Below are 22,482 nucleotides of genomic sequence, written 5' to 3'. Positions count from 1 at the left end.
TTTCAAAATGTTTCAAAACCCTCGCTAATCAGCGATTTAATAAAGATTTATGTTTTTTTTAGAGTACAACATATTACTAATGAAGAGCTCCATCGGAGCATACCATCGGGTTAATGGTTTATTCTGGATAGATACGACTCAAGTGTCTATCTTCTCAGAAGCTTATACTGTTATAGAGCAATCTCTATACTCAATAAGAGTGATCAATGACATTCTCACAGTTCTCTCCCTCCCCCTCTCTCTATCCTCCTCTCTCCCCCCCTCTCTCTCTCTCTCTCTCTCTCTCACACACAGTCTATCTTGCATTCTTTCTCTTTCTACCCCTTTCTAATTATTCGCCATTCGATGGCACAGGAGGCGTGTCCCACACGCCTCCTCCAATCCTTAACACATAAACCAAGTGTGATAGGGTGGTATTCTCGAAAGCGGACTAAGTTAAACTTGGCTTAACTTTAGTCCACCTTCGAGAATACCGAAAGAGTTATTCCACATGGTTTAAATTAGGTTTAATCCCTGGACTAAAGTTAGTCTGCTTTCGAGAATACCACCCTGAGTGATCTGTCTACTATGTTCGGATTGTCCCCATTCATTAAAATGTTAGTCTGGTAAAACAAGCTTCTTACCCTATAACATTTGTATGTAATCAATATTGTTCTGTTCATAATGAATTGTAAGAGTATACCATTCTTTCAGGATATAGGTCAATTTACTGTATGACTGCTCTATTTCATTTTAATTTGTGTATTATTCAAGTTAAAAACAATAATATGTGTTTTCCACGCACACAATTATATGAGGTAGACTACGAATAAGCACGATTTACCATACTACACGCGCCCCGGATGCGACGAGCGCGCCGCATAAAATAAAACTCATTTGAATACTATTATTGAATATACATCGTGTACCGCGTAAGATAAATAGCCGGTGCAACGTGTATACCGACAAATGAACGTGCCCATAATACCGTCAAGTGCGTTGACATATCAAACGGCATTCAAAGCCATCCTATTTCTTCTATTTCAATGAAAATTATCAGTTACAAGTGTAATCTGAATCCGGAATAAGCCAGCACGTGCACGTGTTGTTTGTGATGACACGTTATTTTGGCGATCACGATCGTACGATAGAGGATGCTCTACACTGACGGTGTGTGATGAATTGCTTGTCTGTTATTCCTCGCGTAGAAGCAGCAACAGACTGTACGGAATACGGGTAAGTGCTTTTGTTTACATGTTGTATTGTGATGACATTGCAAGCGTATACCAATTACCCAACTAAACGATTGTCGTGCGTGTGACCATAAGTATCATTGGTAATAACATTACATAGACTTTGTCCGTATGTTTTCTTATCTCAGTAATGTATAGGTCGGTTTGAGATGTGCCGCCAAAGCAAAATCCACATTTTTTGAGGGCGAGAAACATATATTAATACAGTATACTCACTTGCACCATCTCTGCATCATCTGTGCGCCAGAAATATCATTGTTTCTAATATGTTACGGGGGAGAGAGAGGGAGAGAGGGGGAAGAGGAGGGGAATGTTGGAATATTGTCTTTGGTTGATTATAAAAGTTTGTCAAAAGATACTTGTAAATCTGCGGTACAATTACATGTTGTGAGAGTCGAGGCCAAGTGCAGTTTGTTTCTGATATATAATGCCTAATATAAGCTCACCCATGTAATACAGACATAATATATAGATGCATTGTTATAACAGTCCTTGAAATTGCCTTTCTGTTTGCCTTTCAAAATTATGGGCGATAAACTCATTCAGGCGCGGATCTACGGGGGGGCCCAAAAAAAAAAAAAAAAAAAAAGGAAAAAAAAAAAGGAAAAAAAAAAAAAAGAAAGAAAAAAGAACGCACGCTGGAGAGAAACCCTTTCAAATGCAAATATTGTGAGAAGATATTCAACTCATCTGGTAACTTAACCAAACACATGATAACTCTGGATATAACTGTGTATTAAACTGTTACTTGATTTAAAAAGACGTTATCATGCACTGCTTTTTATGGTCTCCATTGTGTTAATAGATGCCAGGAAAACATCACTTACGGGGTTCAAATAAACACCCCCCCAAAAATCGGCTCGCCGCTAAGCGGCTCGTGGACGATGCTCTGCATCGTCATTATTTTGGTCAACCCCCCCCCCCTTAGCAAAAATCTAGATCCGCCCCTGTCATTGTCTTCATCTCAGATCTAAGGGGTCGATAGCAAAATTGAGGCTATGAAGATGAAATGCCGTATTACTATAGTAACCGAATTTTTCCTGTGTGGGTGTGGATAAGTATTTTAGGGGTTTCAAGGGATCGAGGAGATATAAACTGAAGGAGCCAACGTTCTCCCAGATATTGCATATTATAGTAGGTTTATCTCTTACCAAATCGATAAATGATGTGTGTTTCTTCTCTACCCATCCGTTCATCGCTCCCCTCCCCCCTCTCTCTCTCTCTCTCTCTCACATCCAGTCTCTCTCTTTCCTCCCAATCCTCCCACCTCTCTCCCCTCCCCTCTCTCCTTTTAACGTTACTCTGATCACACCTTCCCACTCGCTTACTCTCTCATCTCTCACTCCCTCCTCCTCTTTCTCTCTTTCCCTCTTTCCCTTCTCTGTTTTCTCAATCATAGGCGACATACGAATTTTCGGCTATGAACCTTCGTCAAGTAATGACGAATTTATTCAATACCATACGTAATAAGCCTACGTATATATGGAACTCGATATGAAACTCGATAGTCGTGCAAGCACATAAATACAAGGTTATGCTCTACACGCAACAACTGTAAAGCACCACTCATATCGAGTGATTTCAGCATAATAATAAATCGTCATGATGATAACGGTTTCCATGAAACGAATGTCACAGTGCGGTACAGCATAGTCTAACATCTGTTGTAACAATTTGAAATGATGCAGTTTGCTGTACACAGAGCGCTTATCCCTAAATAATGACAATTTACTATATTGTTATTGGCCGTATTTGAATTTCAGTATAGTTTAGTATATAACTGAATAAATTTCCGTATATTGATCCAGTAGCTCAGTATATCAAGTTTGCCTCGTAGCTTCTTGTCTATGGCTATTACAGTACACTAATGAAATATTATATGAAGGTAAATGAAATGCCCAAATATAAATATTAAATCTATTTTATCGCAAAGTGTATTCATTGCAGACCTATGATTTCAGTATTACTGCGCAAATGCCAGATATTATAGTATTGATAGGGTACATACTAACAATAGCTCCTTGAGTTTAACCGTTAATACATCAAAAGACAAGTAAAAGCTTTAAAAAAAAAATCAGTTTAGCAATTTAAATTGTTCTAGTGATAGGGCCTAATTTGTTTTTCGGTTTATTGTTTTTTCTTTCTTATGCCTGTTACATGTACTCTTTTCTAAGCGCCATGAGCACCGAAAGGTGGACCTGTGCGCTATACAAGTAGCCACTATTATTATTATTATTATTATTATTATAATTTATAATCCCAAAGTAATCCAAACTATGCATAATCATAAGTCTGCCTTTATTGTGGAATCAGTTTGTTTGTTGCTGAGTGTAGTTGTATCTCTCTCTCTCTCTCTCTCTCTTTGCCCTATCTCTCTCCTTTTCTCTGTATCTCTTTCTCTCCCTCTCTCTCTCTCTCTCTCCATTTATGTCTTTCTTTCAATTTTAGGGTCGAGGTCATGCTTTGTGTAATATAAATTCATTATTAATTCCGTCATGCAGACGAACGTGTAGGAAATTCTTTGCTATGAATATAGTAATATCTGCTCTCACGAAAGTGTTTTTAATTTTGTTTTATTATATGAAATGTAAATTGCTTCATCATATCGAGTTGGAGTTATGATTATTAGAATAGCACGAGTCACAGAATGAGTGGAAGGAAAGATCATGGTGTTTCATGAGAGGCTATGCAAATTTATTCGTATATTATGTCCCATAATTCGAACAGTTAGAAATTCATAACAATATATCTTATTCCTTATCCGCCCATTCTTAAACCAACGTTTTTCCCCTTATATTTCTGTTCATAACTAGGCCCAATGTCTAGGTTTTATTTCCTCCTATACAGTTTGGTGTAACCTATAAGGCTATCACTCTAATGAGCCAATATTTCATACAGCGCAGCTTGAATGTTTCCTGAACTCAATCGCCTACTTTGAATTGCCCTATAAATTTAGGTAATTTGCATTATATTAATTTGTACAGGTATATTAATCCGATATTCTCTAGAATTATCCATTCATTTTAATGCATGCACCTAGCCTATATTATTATTCAAAAGAAAAAAAAACCCATGTTTTTTGTTGTTGAAAGTTTGCAAGGTCCTCAATGCTTCATACCGCGGACGTGACTTAGTAATGAATTAGCTATCGGTATGATCAACTTTATGCAGTTTGGCTCATTGTCAAGTTTTTTTGCCTTGAGATTTTTACACCTTTTCTTTAAAGTATGACCTGTTCTCATGTTCTCGTTCTTGAAGTTTGACGTCATATCCAGGACAAGCTCCTGATAATCGTGTTACTTATCTCCCGTCATGTGATTTTTCAAACAGACTTAAAGGGAGAGTTCAACTTCAATATAGAAATTATTTTATGTATCAGCATATACTCTCCATAACAAAAAAGGGGTTAAATCTATTGTGTTTACCTATAACTGAGACTGTAGTCATTTCGATTATTATATCAATCTGCACCTTTCCGTTGTAATGCGAATACAACAATGTGACTTCTATGAAAATGTAGCCTACTGTTTCATTGTATCCTCGAAAATATTTTTCCCAGCTCATGTAATTTAAAGTGTTCCATTTCTATGCTTCAAATTATATCCTTTCCTAGTTCATCGTCTGATCTTTTCGTATAGTAATCAGGGTGAAGGTATAATAGAACAATATAGCTGTGGCGCGTAGCATGAGTCCACCCATAGAGGGGCACTGGAACATTCGGGGGGGGGGGGGGCACACCCGGTCTTTCTCGGAAATTATATGCGAAATTTACGAGGCTACTGTTTAGGGGAGGGTGTGGAATGTGGTCAGGGCGTTTTCTTCTCTTGTCATTGGCATCTCATCTCTGTCCCTCCTTCGATTTTAAATCGTTACTTTTTTTTCTTCTTCACCACTCGAAGTGGGAGTGGGGGGGGGGGTGGCACATGTTAGCTTCGTCACTTCATTGTAGGATATTTTCATAGTGATGATTATATATATTTGGTTCTTCTCTCAGCAAATTTCACAGATAATTTTGTTGACCATCGGCCATTCTGGCAGACCAACCCAGACAAAAACTTGTGAATGAAGACGAACTGCAAGCGAACGCTAATCCTTCGCATAGTCCACCAAAAGTCAACAATTTCATGGACGGCAATCATGAAATGGCAAAGGGGCACGATCGCGAGGACGAAGCGATGACCGAACAGAGGACAGAGAAACAGCATAGCGAAGTCGTCGGTGGTATGAATATTGATGAAGGCGTTGTCGGTGGGGTCGACGATGAGGAGCAGAAGGTACAGTGTGGCATCGGGGCATGGCATCCCAAGCACTTGCAGGTATATATAGAGTTTGGTTTCTTGAATAGGGCGAGTCACTGCATGCTATGTCATTTGTTTATCTATTTAACCCCCTTCCCCCCCCCCCCCCCCAAAAAAAAAAAAAAATAAATAAAAAATAAAAAAAATAAAAAATAAAAAAATAATAATAATAAAATAATAATAATAAAAATAAAAATAAAAACGAAACAAATAAATAAATAAATAATAACAATAAAAATCTTTCTATGATAGTGATCATTGACATTGGTTATTTATACCAACAATAATAGTCAATGGCCATTTCAAGCAAATTTAATTTTAAATCAAATATTAATTAAGAAACAATTATCCGGGGCAATTCGTATGGAATCACCCAATAACTGAGCAATGTAGACAGATTGAGTGAGGATAATTGAATGGCCATTGGGGCAGTTTAATTACAAACATGACAGAATGATTTTAAGGATCATGATGTGACCGTTGACGGGTATTTAAATGGTTTCTCAAATATTCATTTTCCTTTTTTGATTTGTCACATATCTAATAGTAACATAAATTATCAAAGTCCTGTATATTTCATTTCTCGAGATATTAATCAACACAGAATGTTATACTTAGCATCTCTAACTGTCAAAGCCGGAGTCGTATAAAATGTTGTATGTCAGGGAATTGTCAGTTTATCTCTCTGCCCTCCCTTTTCTTCCGTAATAAATTCCATTATTTATCTTCACACACCCTTTTCTTTTTCTCTCAAGTTCTGTAACAGTCCGATCGGCTTCCTCATCTGCCTGTGTTTCTTCGGCTTCACCCAAGGCATGACCGTCAACGGCATCGTTTACGTGGTGACGACCACGCTCGAACGCAGGTTCAACCTCCCCAGCGTTCAGAGTGGCTTTATCTCGAGCGCGTACGACTTTGGGGTGCTGCTCGTCGTCGTCTTCGTGACGTACTTCGGGGAGAGGGCGCATAAACCGAGGTGGTTGGGGATAGGGGCTTTGGGTTTCGCGGCGAGCTCGTTCCTGTTTTCGTTGCCGCATTTCACAAGTGGGACATACGAGTACCAGGTACATACAGACATTGTTTTTGAGATGGTAACTTATTTGAAAAGTTTAAGACCATTCTTATTATAGGTTCTTTAAATCAGATGCTTTAAATATGATATTGATTGTTGAATTACAATGCATTTCATGTATTTTTTCACTTGATTTTAATAATATTGTGAATCCTGGGGTACACTGAATCAAGAAATGAATGCAACACACTCTTCTAAATGAGTATAGGCCAGGTTGGTGCCCGGCACCATGATATTGGTATGATCTTCGTGCCATCAACAACACTCTTTTGATCCATTGATTTCACCTCCACCACATTCATCGTTGTCATCGCCATCATCATCATCATCATCATCATCATTATCATCATCTCCATCCCGCTCATAACAACCTCCATCACCCCCAACCACCTACACCATCTTTCATACCAATCATCATCATCAATCCCCATCATTATCAACATTATCATCATCACCGTCATCACCATTACTTAGGTTGATATCATCACTTCCATATTTTCATCTACCTTTACTTCCATATTTCCATCTACCTTCACTTTTGTAAGTAACATCATCATCGTGGCCATCATCGCTTTCATCATCGCTTTCATCATCGCTTTCATCATCAACGTCACCCCCATTTCCATCATCTTCACCATCAACACCACCATCATTTCCATCAGCTACTTATACCTTGTAGCATAATTATTATTTTTGTATGGTCGCATCATTGTGTGCTCGACACCCTTAACCAAAGATATGTTTAAAACATGGTCCAACCAATATAGGCCCGAATTCACAAAGGAGGTTTGTCGACGAAACGCGTCGAAACGCGTCATATGACGCACATAAACCTAGGCTTATAGACAAACTCCTTTGTGAATTCGGGCCTGAATTTTCAAGCAATACCTGCTAAATCTTACCCACCCCTCTCGTATCCATGGTAACTCATTCAGACGGCAGGCATTGACACGTGCTCGCTGGATTCCAATGCAACACTCGACGAAGATCGAGAGTGTTCGGCAAGCTCCGGGGGACTCAGTCGCTACATCGGTGTCTTCATCCTGGCCCAGCTGCTCCACGGGTTCAGTGCCTCTGGTATCTACACACTGGGCGTGACCTATATTGATGAGAACGTCGAGACAAAGCGATCAGCTCTCTATGTCGGTATGTATTCTGGGATCGTTTTCAGAAACAACGGATGAGATATGCATTGTATTGTATTGTATTGTATTTATTTTCCGTCTTTTAAAAAATATCAACAAATATACATTTATAATCATAAAGGCAAACTTATCAAAAGGAAGACGGAGGGATTGCCCTACTCAGCGGTGTTAGCGTAACAATGCTGTTTTACAGAGGGGTCCATATAGACATTAAAAAAAACATGAAAATAGATAGTACAGAAGTAAGGAAAACTTACAGCAAAATAAGAACTTACAATAATGATAAGAGCAAAATGCATCCTGGGGGTGTTTCACAAAGACTAAGGTCGACTTTAAGTTGGACTTAACTATGGCAGGCCATTTATGCCACTGGTTTCTCTCACCATTGGTCTCTCAATCATGCGATCTTGAGATAATATTTTTTCCTTCAATAATGAATTGTAAAAAAATGTGAATTCTATAGATTTGTGACCATGATTTGTACGTCTCTTGAGAGACCAATGCCAGTAAATGATGAGAGCAAACAATGGCATGAACGGCCTACCATATAGTTAAGTCCAAATTAAAGTCGATCTTAGTCTTTGTGAAACACCCCCGGGTCGATAGATGAAGGAGGCTAAGCTACTCTCCCATTACTTGATATTACTTCGTAACACACTTACACATCTATGGTTGAGTCATGAGCTCTTTAGTAAGTGAGAGAAAATGCTGGATATTTACTCTACCGGTAATTAGTTTTATGAGTTGCTTTATAATAGGGCAAGTATTGACTGAACTGAACAGTACTCGTATTTCTTACACAATTGGCTGTCTAACAAATTAGGTTTGAGATACATTTGTCTTTCTTTTTCAAAATATTGGCACATGAAAGTATAATGAAAGTCACCCCAACATCAATCAAGCATATTATCTTTTCTAAAAGAGGCTCGAATTTTTGTTCAACATCCCCGACGTCCCCCCTCTTTCTAGCGATGACTGTGTACTGCATCTGTTTCTGATATTACAAGGTTAAATGATAAACAGGAGTGCAGAAATGTCTTCAAGTTTTCCTAAAGCCAGGGTAATAATCGGGGCAGCGCCAGGAGTGTCACAACGTGACGGACACGTGCGCTATACAAGAAGCCACCATTATCATAATTTCCACAATCACAACCTTGTTATTACAAAATTATTATTACAATTTACATTTAATTCCTGAGAGCCTATTAAACTTTAAATCTCTACCAGTCCATTAACATCCCCTCTGAAACTGCAGTCATCTGTATTCTCGTTATCACTTTTTTTTTGAGTGATAGAAAATATACTAGAACGTTTTAAAGAATATAATCCTGACAGAGTCCTGATGCTATGGCGGATAAAGGATATGTGATCGATATGCACCCTGCATTGTACTTTTTTGCTTCAAAACACATCATGATACAATATGCCAGGAGAAATTTCAAAAGTACCCTGGATTGTTTGTATTTGCATGGTATACAAGGATATATTTCGTTTGATTACGTAATAACTGACACATCTGTATCTTTCGTTCCCTGTAGAGTTCTGTTTAACTGTTTTTATATAAATTGCATATTCATTAATGTCGCGTATTGACCGAAAATTTCTGATGGATGCGCGATTTAAATTCATATATATTGTTATTCATATCTTAGAGATATAAACAAATTACATTTAAAAGTAAAAGTAATGTTCCCTCCAACAACCAATGCTTTATTTTGCTAATACGATTGAAAAGCTCACGGCGTAACTGCCGCAAAGATTGTATAATGGTTTCAGTTGATTGTCGTACTAAATGTGAATAGAAAAATATAAAATACTTCTGTGATAAAACAGAATAATGAGATAATTCTCAAAAAACTTTATTTTATCGTTATTGCTTTATTCTGTTCAGTGAATTTGTTTCTAATTGTGTAAATTTTTTGTAAATATTGTGATTTCCAATAAAAAGACAAATAAACAAAAATTAAAAAATGGCGTAAACACTACCTCAAAGTTTTTGGAAATAATCAACAGGAGGCTCTTTCCAAAGTCGTGTCCATCACCTTCTTAAATGTTAGAACATTACAATGATGTATTTATTACCGTTACGATATCCGAGCGTAATTTATATGGGATAATACTGTAGGGTATTGTAATTGATCTTGAGTTGATTTTTCGAGAGTAGTTTCGATCGTGTTTGTTCTAGTTTTTGCTTTTCATTTAAAGCCTATCTGCACTAATTTGGCCAGGAGGGATTAGACCTCCGGCATGGTCACTGACAGGTGGTTATCTTATCAAATCAGCTCTCAATTAAAAAAAAAAGCAGGGTGGGACCGTGGGGACCAACGGTCACCGCTTAGGCATTGTTTACTATATAGAGGGCACAATTAGCTATAAGTAGTGTAGATATGCTTTAAACCACAAATGTACTTCTTTATACAGGATTGTTTCAGGGTATGTCAACGCTGGGCCCAGCTTTAGGGTATCTCATTGGAGGTTTGTTCTTAAATCGCTATACAGATGTCACAGTCGACCAGGCGAGGTAAGAAAATCAAGAAAGTATATATGATATATAAATAATAGATTTATGTCATATTTGTATATTCATATACGTCTGTAACAGTTTATCCTAGATGAAATATTCAATGATTATCATTATTAACGTTTTGTTATGACAGTTAAGATTGAAAAGAGAACATGTGAAAACTAATACATTTTGAAAGGACCTTCCACTCTGACTTTTATCGGTACCAACACAAATTTAGCAGAATATTGGTTGCGGATCGATTGGGGGGGGGGGGGGGGGGGCAATTGCATCAAAGCATTAACATTTTGTATTTGATTCTAATAATTTCTTGACATGCCCTACCTATAATTATAAGTCAGTATTGTCCTACAAAAAGATGATTGCAATTAATCGACGTGAGTATTCTGAAAAGTATACTTGTAGTGGGAATTGTAATGATAACATCTGATTGAAGTAACCCTTTAAAATGAGTTGTGAAACTATAGCTAAACTCTATTCAAAGCATTCCTAGCCGAAATCCATGATTACTACACAAACACAAGTAAAGCCATTGCAACAACACAAGCGAGACTCGTTTAGCAGTTATCAGCGACCTTAACAAATCTGTCATATCGTTTCCTTGTCTCCAAGCCGTGAATCGTGAAGTCGGAACCTCGTATGTATTATTACAATGCAGAGTTCCGTTTTCACCGGCTTTTCCGGGAGATATGATATGACACACTTTCGTTTACACAAGCAGTAATATAAGTTTGTTTTCGGTATAATCCATTTTGAACCAATTTGCATATTTCTTTGTGGCCTAAAGACAGCAAGGTCATGTGATGACCGTTGGTAGAAGTGTTTTGTTTTTGTTTTATAGGAGTGTTGTGGTCTAGTGGATTTGTTACCGGACACTGAATCATAAGGGATAGGGTGCGAGTCCCAGTCCCTTCATGATCGTCCTTTGGCAATACATTGATCTACATTTTCGACACTCGACCCAGATGTAGTGAGTGGGTACCTGGTCGAATTATCGATTGAAATGCACTGTGCGCTCATAACGGCTACCGGACCTAAAGCGTGGGTAGTAATTCTCATAAGTCTTTCCAGGGTTTTTAAACATCGCTACGTGGATCAAACTTGCACATCAAGAGAGATATTAAAGCCCAGGACAAAACCAGATTAGTATTAGATGCAGGCCATAAAAGGAATGATATTTTAGACCTAAAAATAAAACAGCATAAAGAACATTTTGTTTTAGAAAAATCGTACATTAATTGGAATAGATTTTAAAATAGAAATAAATTGTGATAACTATTAATACACCATTTATCATCATACTACATGCATGTACTGTGCTACCCCCTTTTCCCTCCTCTATCCAATTCAGCTCGTCTCCGGCTGGCGTAAAGACGAAACAGCATCGACAATGTATTCTTTTGGACATAACAAAGATATGTTTTTTTAATTTGAGAATGCAGAAGACTCAAGAATATGTGTGCTGTGTAGTGTAGGCTGGGAGGGAGAGAGAGACAGAGCGATGTTAGCAGTAACACTGAACTTTATAGGGACCCGAATGGAAAAGATCAATAAATAAAGATTATCTTTGACCTTTTCAGTGTCTGTTGAACAACTTCCGTTGCGTAGCCATGAATCATATGGATAAGAATACATTCAACTGTTTTAACTTGAAAAGGAAAACAGGGTTCCTCGTATAAAATACCGACTGGGGTAAACCCCTCATAACTAAGTACTATGGATAGCCCTATTTCGATATCATATTTTATGGGGACATCGAGAACTTTATGAAAACGAGATTTGTGAAATATTGTATTTTAGTGAGTTGTAAATACGGAAAAAGTATGTTTCAACTCTCACTAGAACAAAATAAATCTATACAAAAAAATATGTCGATCTATAATACAGATGTGTTTAATAATATATAGATGACCAGTCTAAATGATTGGAAGCCTGAGTTGCTCATGACATAAACAAAGCCGCTTTTCAGGATAATTACCCCCTAGACAATCACCCCCCCCCCTCTAGAAAATTTCCCCACCCTTACAAGTACCCCCCCCCCACCACCAGGACAACCAAGGACAAGGGGGTTATTGTCCCGCTGGTAATTAAACGGGGTGATTGTACAGGGGGTAATTGTCCTAGAACCAGACAAAACTAGTTGATATGCAGTTTCATAAATATTCACAAAGCAAGTTTTCACAAATCAAGAATTGCCTTTACCTGCGTGTGAATTGAATTAAACGATGCTTCCCACGCATATATTTTGCATAATGAAATTGAATGTTGGTTTTGACGGAAAATTGATGCATGCAGAAACAACCGAAAGTATTGCATGTTGGAGACTCTTAATAGATGTCAGACAAGCCGTTGGGCTAGAAAATGTCTTATTTTAGCCGAGTTATAATTATGAGCACATCAGGAAATCCAGCTATTATCCGATTTGGGCTTTAAAGATACTATGTCCCTTTTGCAGCCAACCTCAAATGCTGTAGAACTTTGCAGGAATTATGAATATGTCATGTATGTCCTATCTGTGAAATTTAAACGTTAGCAGTGTCCCCATATTCAAATTATGCAAGGAAACCCGTTTACTTGCTAGACTTCACTGTCAGACACTATTGAGTGACTGACTGGCTTTTTTCTTCTTTGGTAATAACATACATGAAAAGAGTTGTTAAGGGTACATGAGCATTTGTCTACATTAACCCACTTCTTGTGATGGCCAAGATTAAACTGATTGAATCTTTGCGCAGCATAAAACGTATGACCATTCGGTACAATTGTCTGAAAATCAAGACTATTACTTTTGGGCTCTATAGCCCTAAAGTCGATTTGACAACTAATAGTCGTTTTTTTCCCACTTGAAGACATTTTCAAGCCCCACCTTTTTTAGGGAAGTTCTTAATTAGTATTATCTTTCAAATGCAGTTGGAATTTAACTTTTTCATTTTTGGGCCTGCAAATGGGACATAGTACCTTTAAGAGTCGTCTCATTATTCTGGGCATAATAAATTTGCTTCCTTTGTTGTTATAAAAGAGTTTGTTTATATTTTGCTGGTTCAAGCAAAATCTGTACAGAACTGCAATGAGCCATTTCATATCGAAGTGCATGCAATTTCAATACTACCTGAAAACTCTCGATCAATTATGAGAGTGAACAGTCGTGGGTACTCATTGGAAATTTGACACTAATGGGGAATTCACCGAAATCGAACTTCATCAGTTCATTTTAACAGCCGACAGGACGTACGCAATGTGTGTATAATTGTTATTAAACGAGTTTGCTACTTTTCTTGGTATTCAAAAGAACCACTCTGTAACGAAAAATTACTCATCATGAATTCATCATCGGAGGAACGCTGTCCGATCTATCTCTAGTAGCAAGTTCAGAGTAAGGCTTAAACAAAAAGTTGTTGTATTGCCCTTTGCGACCGACCCCATAATCTTGAAATCTACGGTCGGCTTTTTATTAAAGTTCTATTTTAACCGTTAAAAAAGATGTCCAATGCATCAAAAAAACATGTATTTAAAGCATTCAAAACTGAAAAATATCAGCCCAAAGAGGGAAAAAACGTTTTTTAAAAAGAAAGATAATCGACCGACCAACCCAGGTGCTGGAACCCTAAGGGCAATACTCATCTTTTTGTACGTCTTATTTTCAAGCGTGCCATGAGTTTCGCTACGAGTTTTGTATGTACAAACTTGAGTTCTGGTAAAAAAAAAAATGAATTCTCACAGAATCTAACAAAACTTACACTGAATGTTCAAGATTACAAATAAATGTCATGTGCCAAACAATTTTGGAAGAAAATGTATACTGGCTGAGTAATGAGCATAGAAAGATAAGGAAATCAGGGTAGTACTAGCCCCGACACCATGTTTGTTGTCCCATATACATCTATCTGTGTAAGTGATTGTTACTTTACCAAGACTCTGCCAAATTTATGATGATTTTGATGACTCTAGAACCTTGCATTACACACCATTACTTACATGCTATATGATCAACTTTTCTGATCCATTCCACACCTTTTCTTTCACAATGCAATCGCATTACCAGTACTCAAGTTTATCTTTAACATTCTTAGCAATTCCACCGAACCGGTGAAAGCGAACTGTGACGCATTACATATGGAATTCCCGAGAGTATGTCTTTCTGTTGAATTGAAGGAATAAATGCAAGCTATCAACTATTAACATTGTGCGATTCTTTGTAAAAATTGTAATTTTCCACATTGTTTCGTATAGCTTGACGATATCCTCAGATAGTCCTCTATGGGTAGGAGCTTGGTGGCTTGGCTTCATCTTAACTGGATGTATGGCTCTGACCATCGCTCTTCCTTTCCTTATGTTCCCAAGATCTATGCCTGGTAAGTCGTTGATGGATAGAAATATGGATGTATATATATATATATATATATATATATATATATATAATGCGTTGATATATGAGTTGATTGATAGGTAGATAAATGGATGGGTGGATAGGTAGGTAGATAGATAGATATATGGATCGACATAAATATATATTTATAGTAAAGATAGATAGATGGATGAATCGGTGTATAGAGAAAGATAGATGTTTAAATAGATGGGTTTAACGATAGATTAACAGATAAATTAATGAAAAGAAAGATGAATGGATAAGTGGATTAATTCTTTGAGATAAGCAAATAGATAGGTTTAAAGTTAATAGATGAAAACATGTATTAAGTTCAAATAAATAAACAGATAGATATAAATTTACATAATATAGAAAAGGGAGATATCTAAATAGATAATATTTTACGATATAATGGATCGATACTCGATAGAAGACTTAATTCTTGTTATTATTATTATTATACTTATTAAAGCAATAAAACCATGTCTATACATAATTATGGTTAGATAATAGAAAAAAAATGTGTATGGTTTGTTTAGATTTATTATTACAACATCTCGTTATGTAGATGCTAGTACATGAACTATAATCGTTTTTGTAATTCATAAAGCTGTATATCGTAACCTTACATTTGAATGTTCACATATCTCCTTTTCAGCCGCCAAGGAGCTCGCACTGAAGAGAGTATCACAAGCCCAGAAAGGTTCAGAGTTTGCCACCCGAGCGGGGTTCGGCAACGCGTTCAAAGACTTTCCCAAAGCTAGCCTAAACCTGATCAGGAACATACCTTTCATGTGTGTGAACGGAGCCGCCGTTACCGAATGGTTTATCATTTCGTCTCTGGCGACCTTCGGGTCAAAGTTCATGGAAACACAGTTCAATATATCAGCGAGTGACGCCGCGTTAAAAACAGGTTAGTGCGTTCGATTTGTTTTGTCATTATAAACTTGATAGCAGCGAGATGATTTACAAAGAAGTCTTTAAATTATGCATCAGCTGCAGTTTCATTCAGAGGTTTTGGAAAGGAGTGGGGGGCTTAATTGGCCTTACCCTTCACAGTGATGACGTTCTGTGATTTTTGACTTTGCATCCATTTTTAGGACAAGAAAACTAAATACAGCATTACGATGAATGATAGTGGATTGGTTTGTTCTAGTGATAATTATAATCAGAATTATGACGATGATGCTGATGACGATGATGAATCTTTGATAATGGTGATTAGACGGTCATGGAGTATTCGGAAATACATTTATACGGGCTTTTGATTCAACACTCACCCATTTGGCCAATAAACTAAGTCTTTAAAGCCCCTCTAAACTAGTTTGGCCAGGAGGGAATAGACCTACCTGCATGGTCACGGACAGGTGGTTATCTCATCAAATCAGCTCTCAAACAACATAAGAAAAAGGGGATCATGGGGAACCAGCGGTCACCGATTAGGCATTGTTTGCCATATAGAGGGCGCAAGTAGCTATAAGTAGTGCAGTGGGGATTTAAACGGAATTTCACAACTCCTTCCCCCTCATCTCTCTTCCAGGTTTTCTGGTTATACCTGCCAGTCTGTCTGGTGCCTTGGTAGGGGGCTGGCTCGTTACCTATTTCAACTTTCAGTACCGCGGTATGATTCGCTTCTGTCTTGGGAGTCTTCTTTTTGCCTTCTGTATGCTCCCAGCATTCACCATCCAGTGCCCCAATGTGCCTTTCGCCGGAGTCTCCATCGCCTATTCTAACGCGTGAGTTTTGTATTGTCCGTCCACGGACCTGTAATGGTAAGCGTTTGTGTTTCGAGGGATGGGGAGGGACCCCGCCCCCCCCCCCAACTCTGGAAACGGAGGGATATCATTCATGTCACCCAAATCTCCGGTAAAGGGGTACTTTTCACGCAACAAAGTCCGGCTCGTAATACACAAACAATCGGCCCGTATTGACTTCAGCATCAAATGGTAAATGATAAAGGAAGGGAAGGAAAAGAAGAACTCAGCATAAGAAAGTAATAAACAAAAGAAATAGAGAGGAGAATAAAATATGTACAGATGTTGACCTTTTCTCAAACTCTTCGTCACCTTGAAAAACCTCACTCCCCATGATTGGCGTGGAAACGAATGATATACATGTACGGTCAACTGCATGAATTTCTAGAGACACAATTGGAAACTTATATATATATATATTATATACCTCCTACAAGAGTATTAAAATATTGAACAATTATTTATAACTACATGCCTATTACCAATATCAAGCATATTGTTACATGCACTTATGAGAATAATTCAAAATGCATTTTATATATTTTCTTCTTCCATTCCGCATTTTTGGGGTGGTCTAAATCTTTTTACTTCTTCAATTTCTTTATTGTTGTCTATCATCGATGTCGTCTGGCTGCGTATGCCCCCATCCTCCTCTCTTTCCTCTTCACTTCTTCACCCCTCATCGCTTCATCCATCTCTTTTTCTCTCTCTCCACGCTTCATCACCTCACCATATTTTTCATTTCCCCCCGCTTCTTCAGACAAAGTGATGAAGGAGATGGAATGCTCGTGAGTAATCTCACGTCACCCTGTAATACGGGTTGTGGCTGTCCCACCACGTACGATCCTGTATGTGGGACCAACGGTGTTTTGTATTACTCGGCGTGTTTTGCAGGCTGCTTGGAAACGGGAGAGATAAACGGAGTTGAAAAGGTATGCAAAGAATGATTCTATTAATGACGTTTATAGAAAAGAAGAATATAGCTCAAATATTTATACGAGCATGATACCGAACTATTCAAGTATTATCTATGGTATTTGCATCCAAAAGTTCCCATTTCGAAATTTCATGATAGAATTATCGTCAGCAAACTGATATATATAGTTCTTTCAATAACATAATTAAATGTTATATTCTACACAATGTTAATCATGCTATCATTTGAAACAGTGGCGTAGATACTGGCGTTTATCCTCTTTTCAAAAGAAAAAGAAAAAAGAAATCGCAGAAAAGAAAAAGGGGAATTGAAAGGGGAAAGATGTTGAGAAAAAGATATGATGGGACCTCCTCCATTATTTTTTCACTCTCAAATAATCGCATTATACCTACATTTCATGTGTTTTTCAATATTTACTAAACAGATGTACACAGACTGCATGTGTATCGGTAACTCCACCACCGACTCAAACATCACCGGAGGGTCGGCGGAGCTGGGTCGATGCCCGCAGTCGTGCTCCAAAGAAACCCTCTATATCTTTCTCACCTTTCTCCAGCTCTTGAGCACCTTTTTAGCTCTAGTTCCCTCCACAATGGCCTCAATAAGGTACGAAATTTTCAGACTTCAGATTAATTTTATTGGTCCATTTGGAAATTCAGTTTGTCGGCATTACGTAGAGCACATGAACAAAATACAATAGAAAATAAAATTCACAAATAGATGATACACAGTAGTAAATTTACAATGGCGTAGTCAGATGGAAACACGGATATATCGTTTTTACATCGTGAAATAATATAAGAAAGTAAATGGATTTACAACAATTGAAAATATACGATTGCGTAGAATTTGGAAATATATTATTATTATTATTATTTTGTATTATTATTTCATATTATCATTATTATTAACTTCATCATTATTATTATTATCATTATTATCATCTTCATTATAGTCAATGTTATTATTATTAAATAAAACTTGAAATAACATATGATATCATAGGGTATTATTTATTTATTTCCTCGTGATACTATTACATTGGTTGAAACGATTAAAGGGCACAATCATTTGGTAGATGTAGCCACCAACTTCACAAAGATGTTTATGTCATCACTATTAAATTCATAATATCGTTATTATTATAATATCTGGTCATAAATTTATTATATGCATTGTCGCATTGACCATCATCTTATTTCTGATATATTCTTATCATTATTGTGCTATCATTAATCAGTGTGACTAGTAAACTTTTCCTTCTTCTTCTCATTCAGCATTTCTGAAGTTCAAAAAAGATTTGAAAGTGTGAAGTTGTATATAATGATTATTACTGTAATAACTTTATTCATGTAACATGTATCACATTGTCTCAGAAAACGCGATGTCAAATAGTGAGTGAAAAATATTATGTGACAGATTCACACTCCTAATACCCCAAACGACTACGGAGAATAACAATTTTGAATACGGCGATGTTTTTTGTAATATTCTCTGATCACTTCAACTATATTTTATTACATTTTCGTCACATTGCATGCTATTTTTCAGATGCGTATCTCACGACCAGCGGTCCTTTGCACTTGGTATTCAGTCTCTTTGCTTCAGAGCTTTCGGTTAGCAAAATTTATTTTATTTATTAATTTAAAAATATCTATTTGTTTTAATGAAACAACTTAAACATTGTGATAATGTAATAGCAAGTGAGACGTGAACATGTTACTGAAAATATGCAATATTGTGTTCATGCGTTAATTAATATTTTTAAAATCTTTTATTTTGGCTGATTTTCTTTTGTTTTGAGTTTTGTTATTGTTTTGACTTGTACTTTATTAGATGTTAAGGAAAAATTGTTTAGATGAAATAAAACCATACTATCGACATTTCTTGACATTTTATATTATGGCATAATCAATCTGGCTCTTTAGATTGTTACATATATATATATATATATATACCGTATATACCGTAAACACAGCGCTCATAACTTTCCATGCCGGTGTTATCATGAACAATATCATACCATATTTTTAGGGTATATTGTTTTGGTAAAATTTTTAATGGACTTTGGCATCTATCATTATAATCCTCTTATTTTAGTTAGTTGTAATCAATATCAATACAATGGGTTTACAGTCCTCCATTAATTGATTTCTTGAAAGTCTTTGCGATCTTGTGATCTTTGTTTTATTTGGTTTCGGTTATTTTTCGTCTGATTTCACCCCCTTTTTCATACAGGAACCATACCCGGTCCGGTTGTGTTCGGCGCCCTCATCGACAGAGTTTGCGTATTGTGGCAAGACTCGTGTGACGGTTCGTCCTGCTTACTTTACGACAACAAACAATTCGGTCTCACAGCGCTGTTGCTGTGTATGATGTTCAGACTGTTGTCCATTTTCTTCTTTATAGGAGCATTGGCGACCTATAAACCCAATGACAGTGAGAGGATAAGAGTGGTAGCTGTGGATGAGAACGCGGGAGAAAATGCAGAAGGGGCGGTTCATAAAGATGATGCCGCATGATACTGGATTTATAGGTCTGTTGGGGAATCTATATCTGACATCGAGTCTCTTCGGGAAAGACATCATTATATTTTTGTAAAAGATTTATATTCATATTTTGAAGACTTAGCCAGATTACGGGGAGGATAACGATGATGACATACTTTCTAGCCTTTGTGCTCATCTGTTTTAGCTGCTGTATAAAAGAATTTCAGTTTCAGTTTCTGGAAATTAAAAAAAAAAAGATGATGAATCTTGATTTCATGACCAGCACGTTGTTCAGTTCAAGGTTATAATTACCTCTTACTTCAGAGCACAGCTATTCATTCCTGGAGTCTAGCAATCACAAATTTTAAACGATATAATAACAAACGTCTTAACAAAGCCGAGTGGAAAATTATATTCTCCTTGTACCGCTGTTGAATCTCACGCGCTACGGACAATTTTATCGGACTAAAAAGAGAGTATCCGCATTTCTTTTTCAAAAAGTTCAGACGAGAAGGTAATCTTCATTTTGATTTGGCCTTATGCTTACAGTCTTACAGTACATTTCATCTCACAGCAGTTAAAATCACAATCAACTGGCCTTGCTCATCTCCCGTCCGTCCGTTATCTTTCAGATTCGTGCAACCATTACGAACACGACTGCAGAGACCTTCGACAAATGAATCTGTAAAGGCAATTTCAACAGCCTTGCCTTTCACCAATTTTAATGTACATTTATGAGCATTACAATGTACTTTTTTTATTGTAATCCGAATATGATGATAATGAGTTATAATTAACCATGAGTTGATTTCTCGAATGTCATCGCAATTTTTGTATACGGTAGTTCTGTAAAATCCTATGTAAATTTTATTTCATTGATCTGTTTTTTTTAAAAGTTTTTATTTTACTCTTTTGTTCTCTTGCTGCAAAACTGTTTTCGATTCGCCTTTTCACAAAATAGCACACAAAGAATTTAATAACTTCACGGAAATGGAATGGATATTCATGTCAAGTTTAAATCACGAATTAAACTGGGTGTTTAAATGAAAGGTGCATCAAATTATTAATAAACTCAACGCACTCGGAATAAAGAGGATGTGGGACCAAGGCCACAGTTCGTCTTAGTTATGTGTGATGTCATCATGTCAAGATGTTTCATATTCTGTCTAGTAAGGTCAGAAACCACTAACGTGTCGCGGCCTTGTGGTTGTTGTGAATATTTCGGCCGAAAGCCAGTCTGATTGTCAATTAAAGATTCCCCTATACACAGGCATCGATTAGAATATAGCCTAATTATTTTCTTCTCAGGGAACATTGATGTAAAAACTAGATCAAAATCGTTAGCATTGAAGAAGTAAGCATCCATCATGCATCCGTCATTTTATACATTTGCTTATACTATTTTATGCTTTGAGAAAAATTAAATGAAGACTTTATTTGAAGAAGAAAAAAGGGTGTAAGCAATGAACAAAACTACAAATACATGTATGGGCTGTCATTGATAAAACCACACTGAATTTAGGACCGGTGTCAGGGGCAGATTCATGTGGGGGGGGGGGGGGGGGGCGCCGCACATTCCCCATTTTACCTTCCAAAAAAAGAATTGAGGCTGCATTTGAAAAAATATTTTACTATGTACTACACACCTATTGTTCAAAGTAGAAATATGGTTGCTTAATATATACATGTATTATGTAATATATTATTAATATAATTAATTGTTGCTATTTCAATGATTGAATTGTATACTGTTTCAAAGCTACCGCATACACCTTTGATACGACCCGACTATGACTGACTTTCAAAAGAAATAGTGATGCCGAGTGTGGTAATCTGAATATAGATATATCGAAAATGTATGGCATTTGAAGCCTTGGTCTTGGAGAAAAAGACAAATCGGCAACCAGTCGTGGGTAAACCGTGCGATTGGTAGACGTCACTAGTACGATCCGCAGCTGATCGGGTCTTTTCTTCGACTGGAAGGCTCACAGCACCCTGCATTTTCAATACAACTCTTATGTGTCAATATTGAACCTCAATGAAGAAGAAATGTACTGTTTTTTAATTCATTATCAAATCCTATTTCAATTTCTTTTAAAATGCAGTCACAGTCGTGTTGTATGATGGGATGTGATGGTTTTTAAATTTGTAATTGTGTGTAAGGTGTGTATGTCATTCCTCGTGTTTCTGATGGTAAATACGAGTGAAGAAATGTTTTTATTTTAAAGTTCTGTAATACATCTATTTTTAATTCTTAAAAAAAAGTTGTTGAATCATTCTCATTTTAATGATTTTCTGCGCCATTTTAAAGGTACTATGTCCCTTTTGCAGCCAACCTCAAATTCTGTAGAACTTTGCAGGAATTATGATTATGTCATGTATGTCCTATCTGTGAAATTTAAACGTTAGCAGTGTCCTCATATTCAAATTATGCAAGGAAACCCGTTTACTTGCTAGACTTCACTGTCAGACACTATTGAGTGTCTGACTGGCTTTTCTTCTTCTTTGGTAATAACATACATGAAAAGAGTTGTAAAGGGTACATGAGCATTTGTCTACATCAATAACCCACTTCTTGTGATGGCCAAGATTAAACTGATTGAATCTTTGCGCAGCATAAAACGTATGACCATTCGGTACAATTGTCTGGAAATCAAGACTATTA

At 36.9% G+C, this 22,482-nt stretch overlaps 1 protein-coding gene across 1 annotated transcript; it reads left to right on the top strand.

Moving 5' to 3' along the window:
- The first annotated feature begins 894 nt into the window (after nt 1–894).
- On the top strand, nt 895–21,269 carry LOC585953 (solute carrier organic anion transporter family member 4A1). The gene is made up of 12 exons (XM_785757.5): nt 895–1,215; nt 5,227–5,548; nt 6,286–6,594; nt 7,538–7,748; nt 10,169–10,268; nt 14,502–14,623; nt 15,296–15,550; nt 16,178–16,373; nt 17,152–17,323; nt 17,753–17,934; nt 18,880–18,944; nt 19,567–21,269. Exons 2-12 carry the CDS (start codon nt 5,357–5,359, stop codon nt 19,848–19,850), a joined length of 2,088 nt encoding a protein of 695 aa, XP_790850.4. The 5' UTR covers nt 895–1,215; nt 5,227–5,356; the 3' UTR covers nt 19,851–21,269.
- The last annotated feature ends 1,213 nt before the right edge of the window (nt 21,270–22,482 follow it).

This window comes from Strongylocentrotus purpuratus, unplaced genomic scaffold (assembly GCF_000002235.5).
Source record: "Strongylocentrotus purpuratus isolate Spur 01 unplaced genomic scaffold, Spur_5.0 spur5_scaffold_7, whole genome shotgun sequence".
In the NCBI taxonomy this organism is placed as follows: domain Eukaryota; kingdom Metazoa; phylum Echinodermata; class Echinoidea; order Camarodonta; family Strongylocentrotidae; genus Strongylocentrotus; species Strongylocentrotus purpuratus.
The sequence above is the reverse complement of the archived record's forward strand: the minus strand, read 5'-3'. Positions and strand labels throughout refer to the sequence as shown.

Excerpts from the sequence above, each read along its gene's own strand:
- LOC585953 (XM_785757.5), top strand. The coding sequence starts at position 5,357 with ATGGACGGCAATCATGAAATGGCAAAGGGGCACGATCGCGAGGACGAA. Across the intron at positions 15,551-16,177 it reads TGACGCCGCGTTAAAAACAG|GTTTTCTGGTTATACCTGCC; the intron begins GTTAGTGCGTTC and ends TCTCTCTTCCAG. Across the intron at positions 18,945-19,566 it reads TCTTTGCTTCAGAGCTTTCG|GAACCATACCCGGTCCGGTT; the intron begins GTTAGCAAAATT and ends TTTTTCATACAG.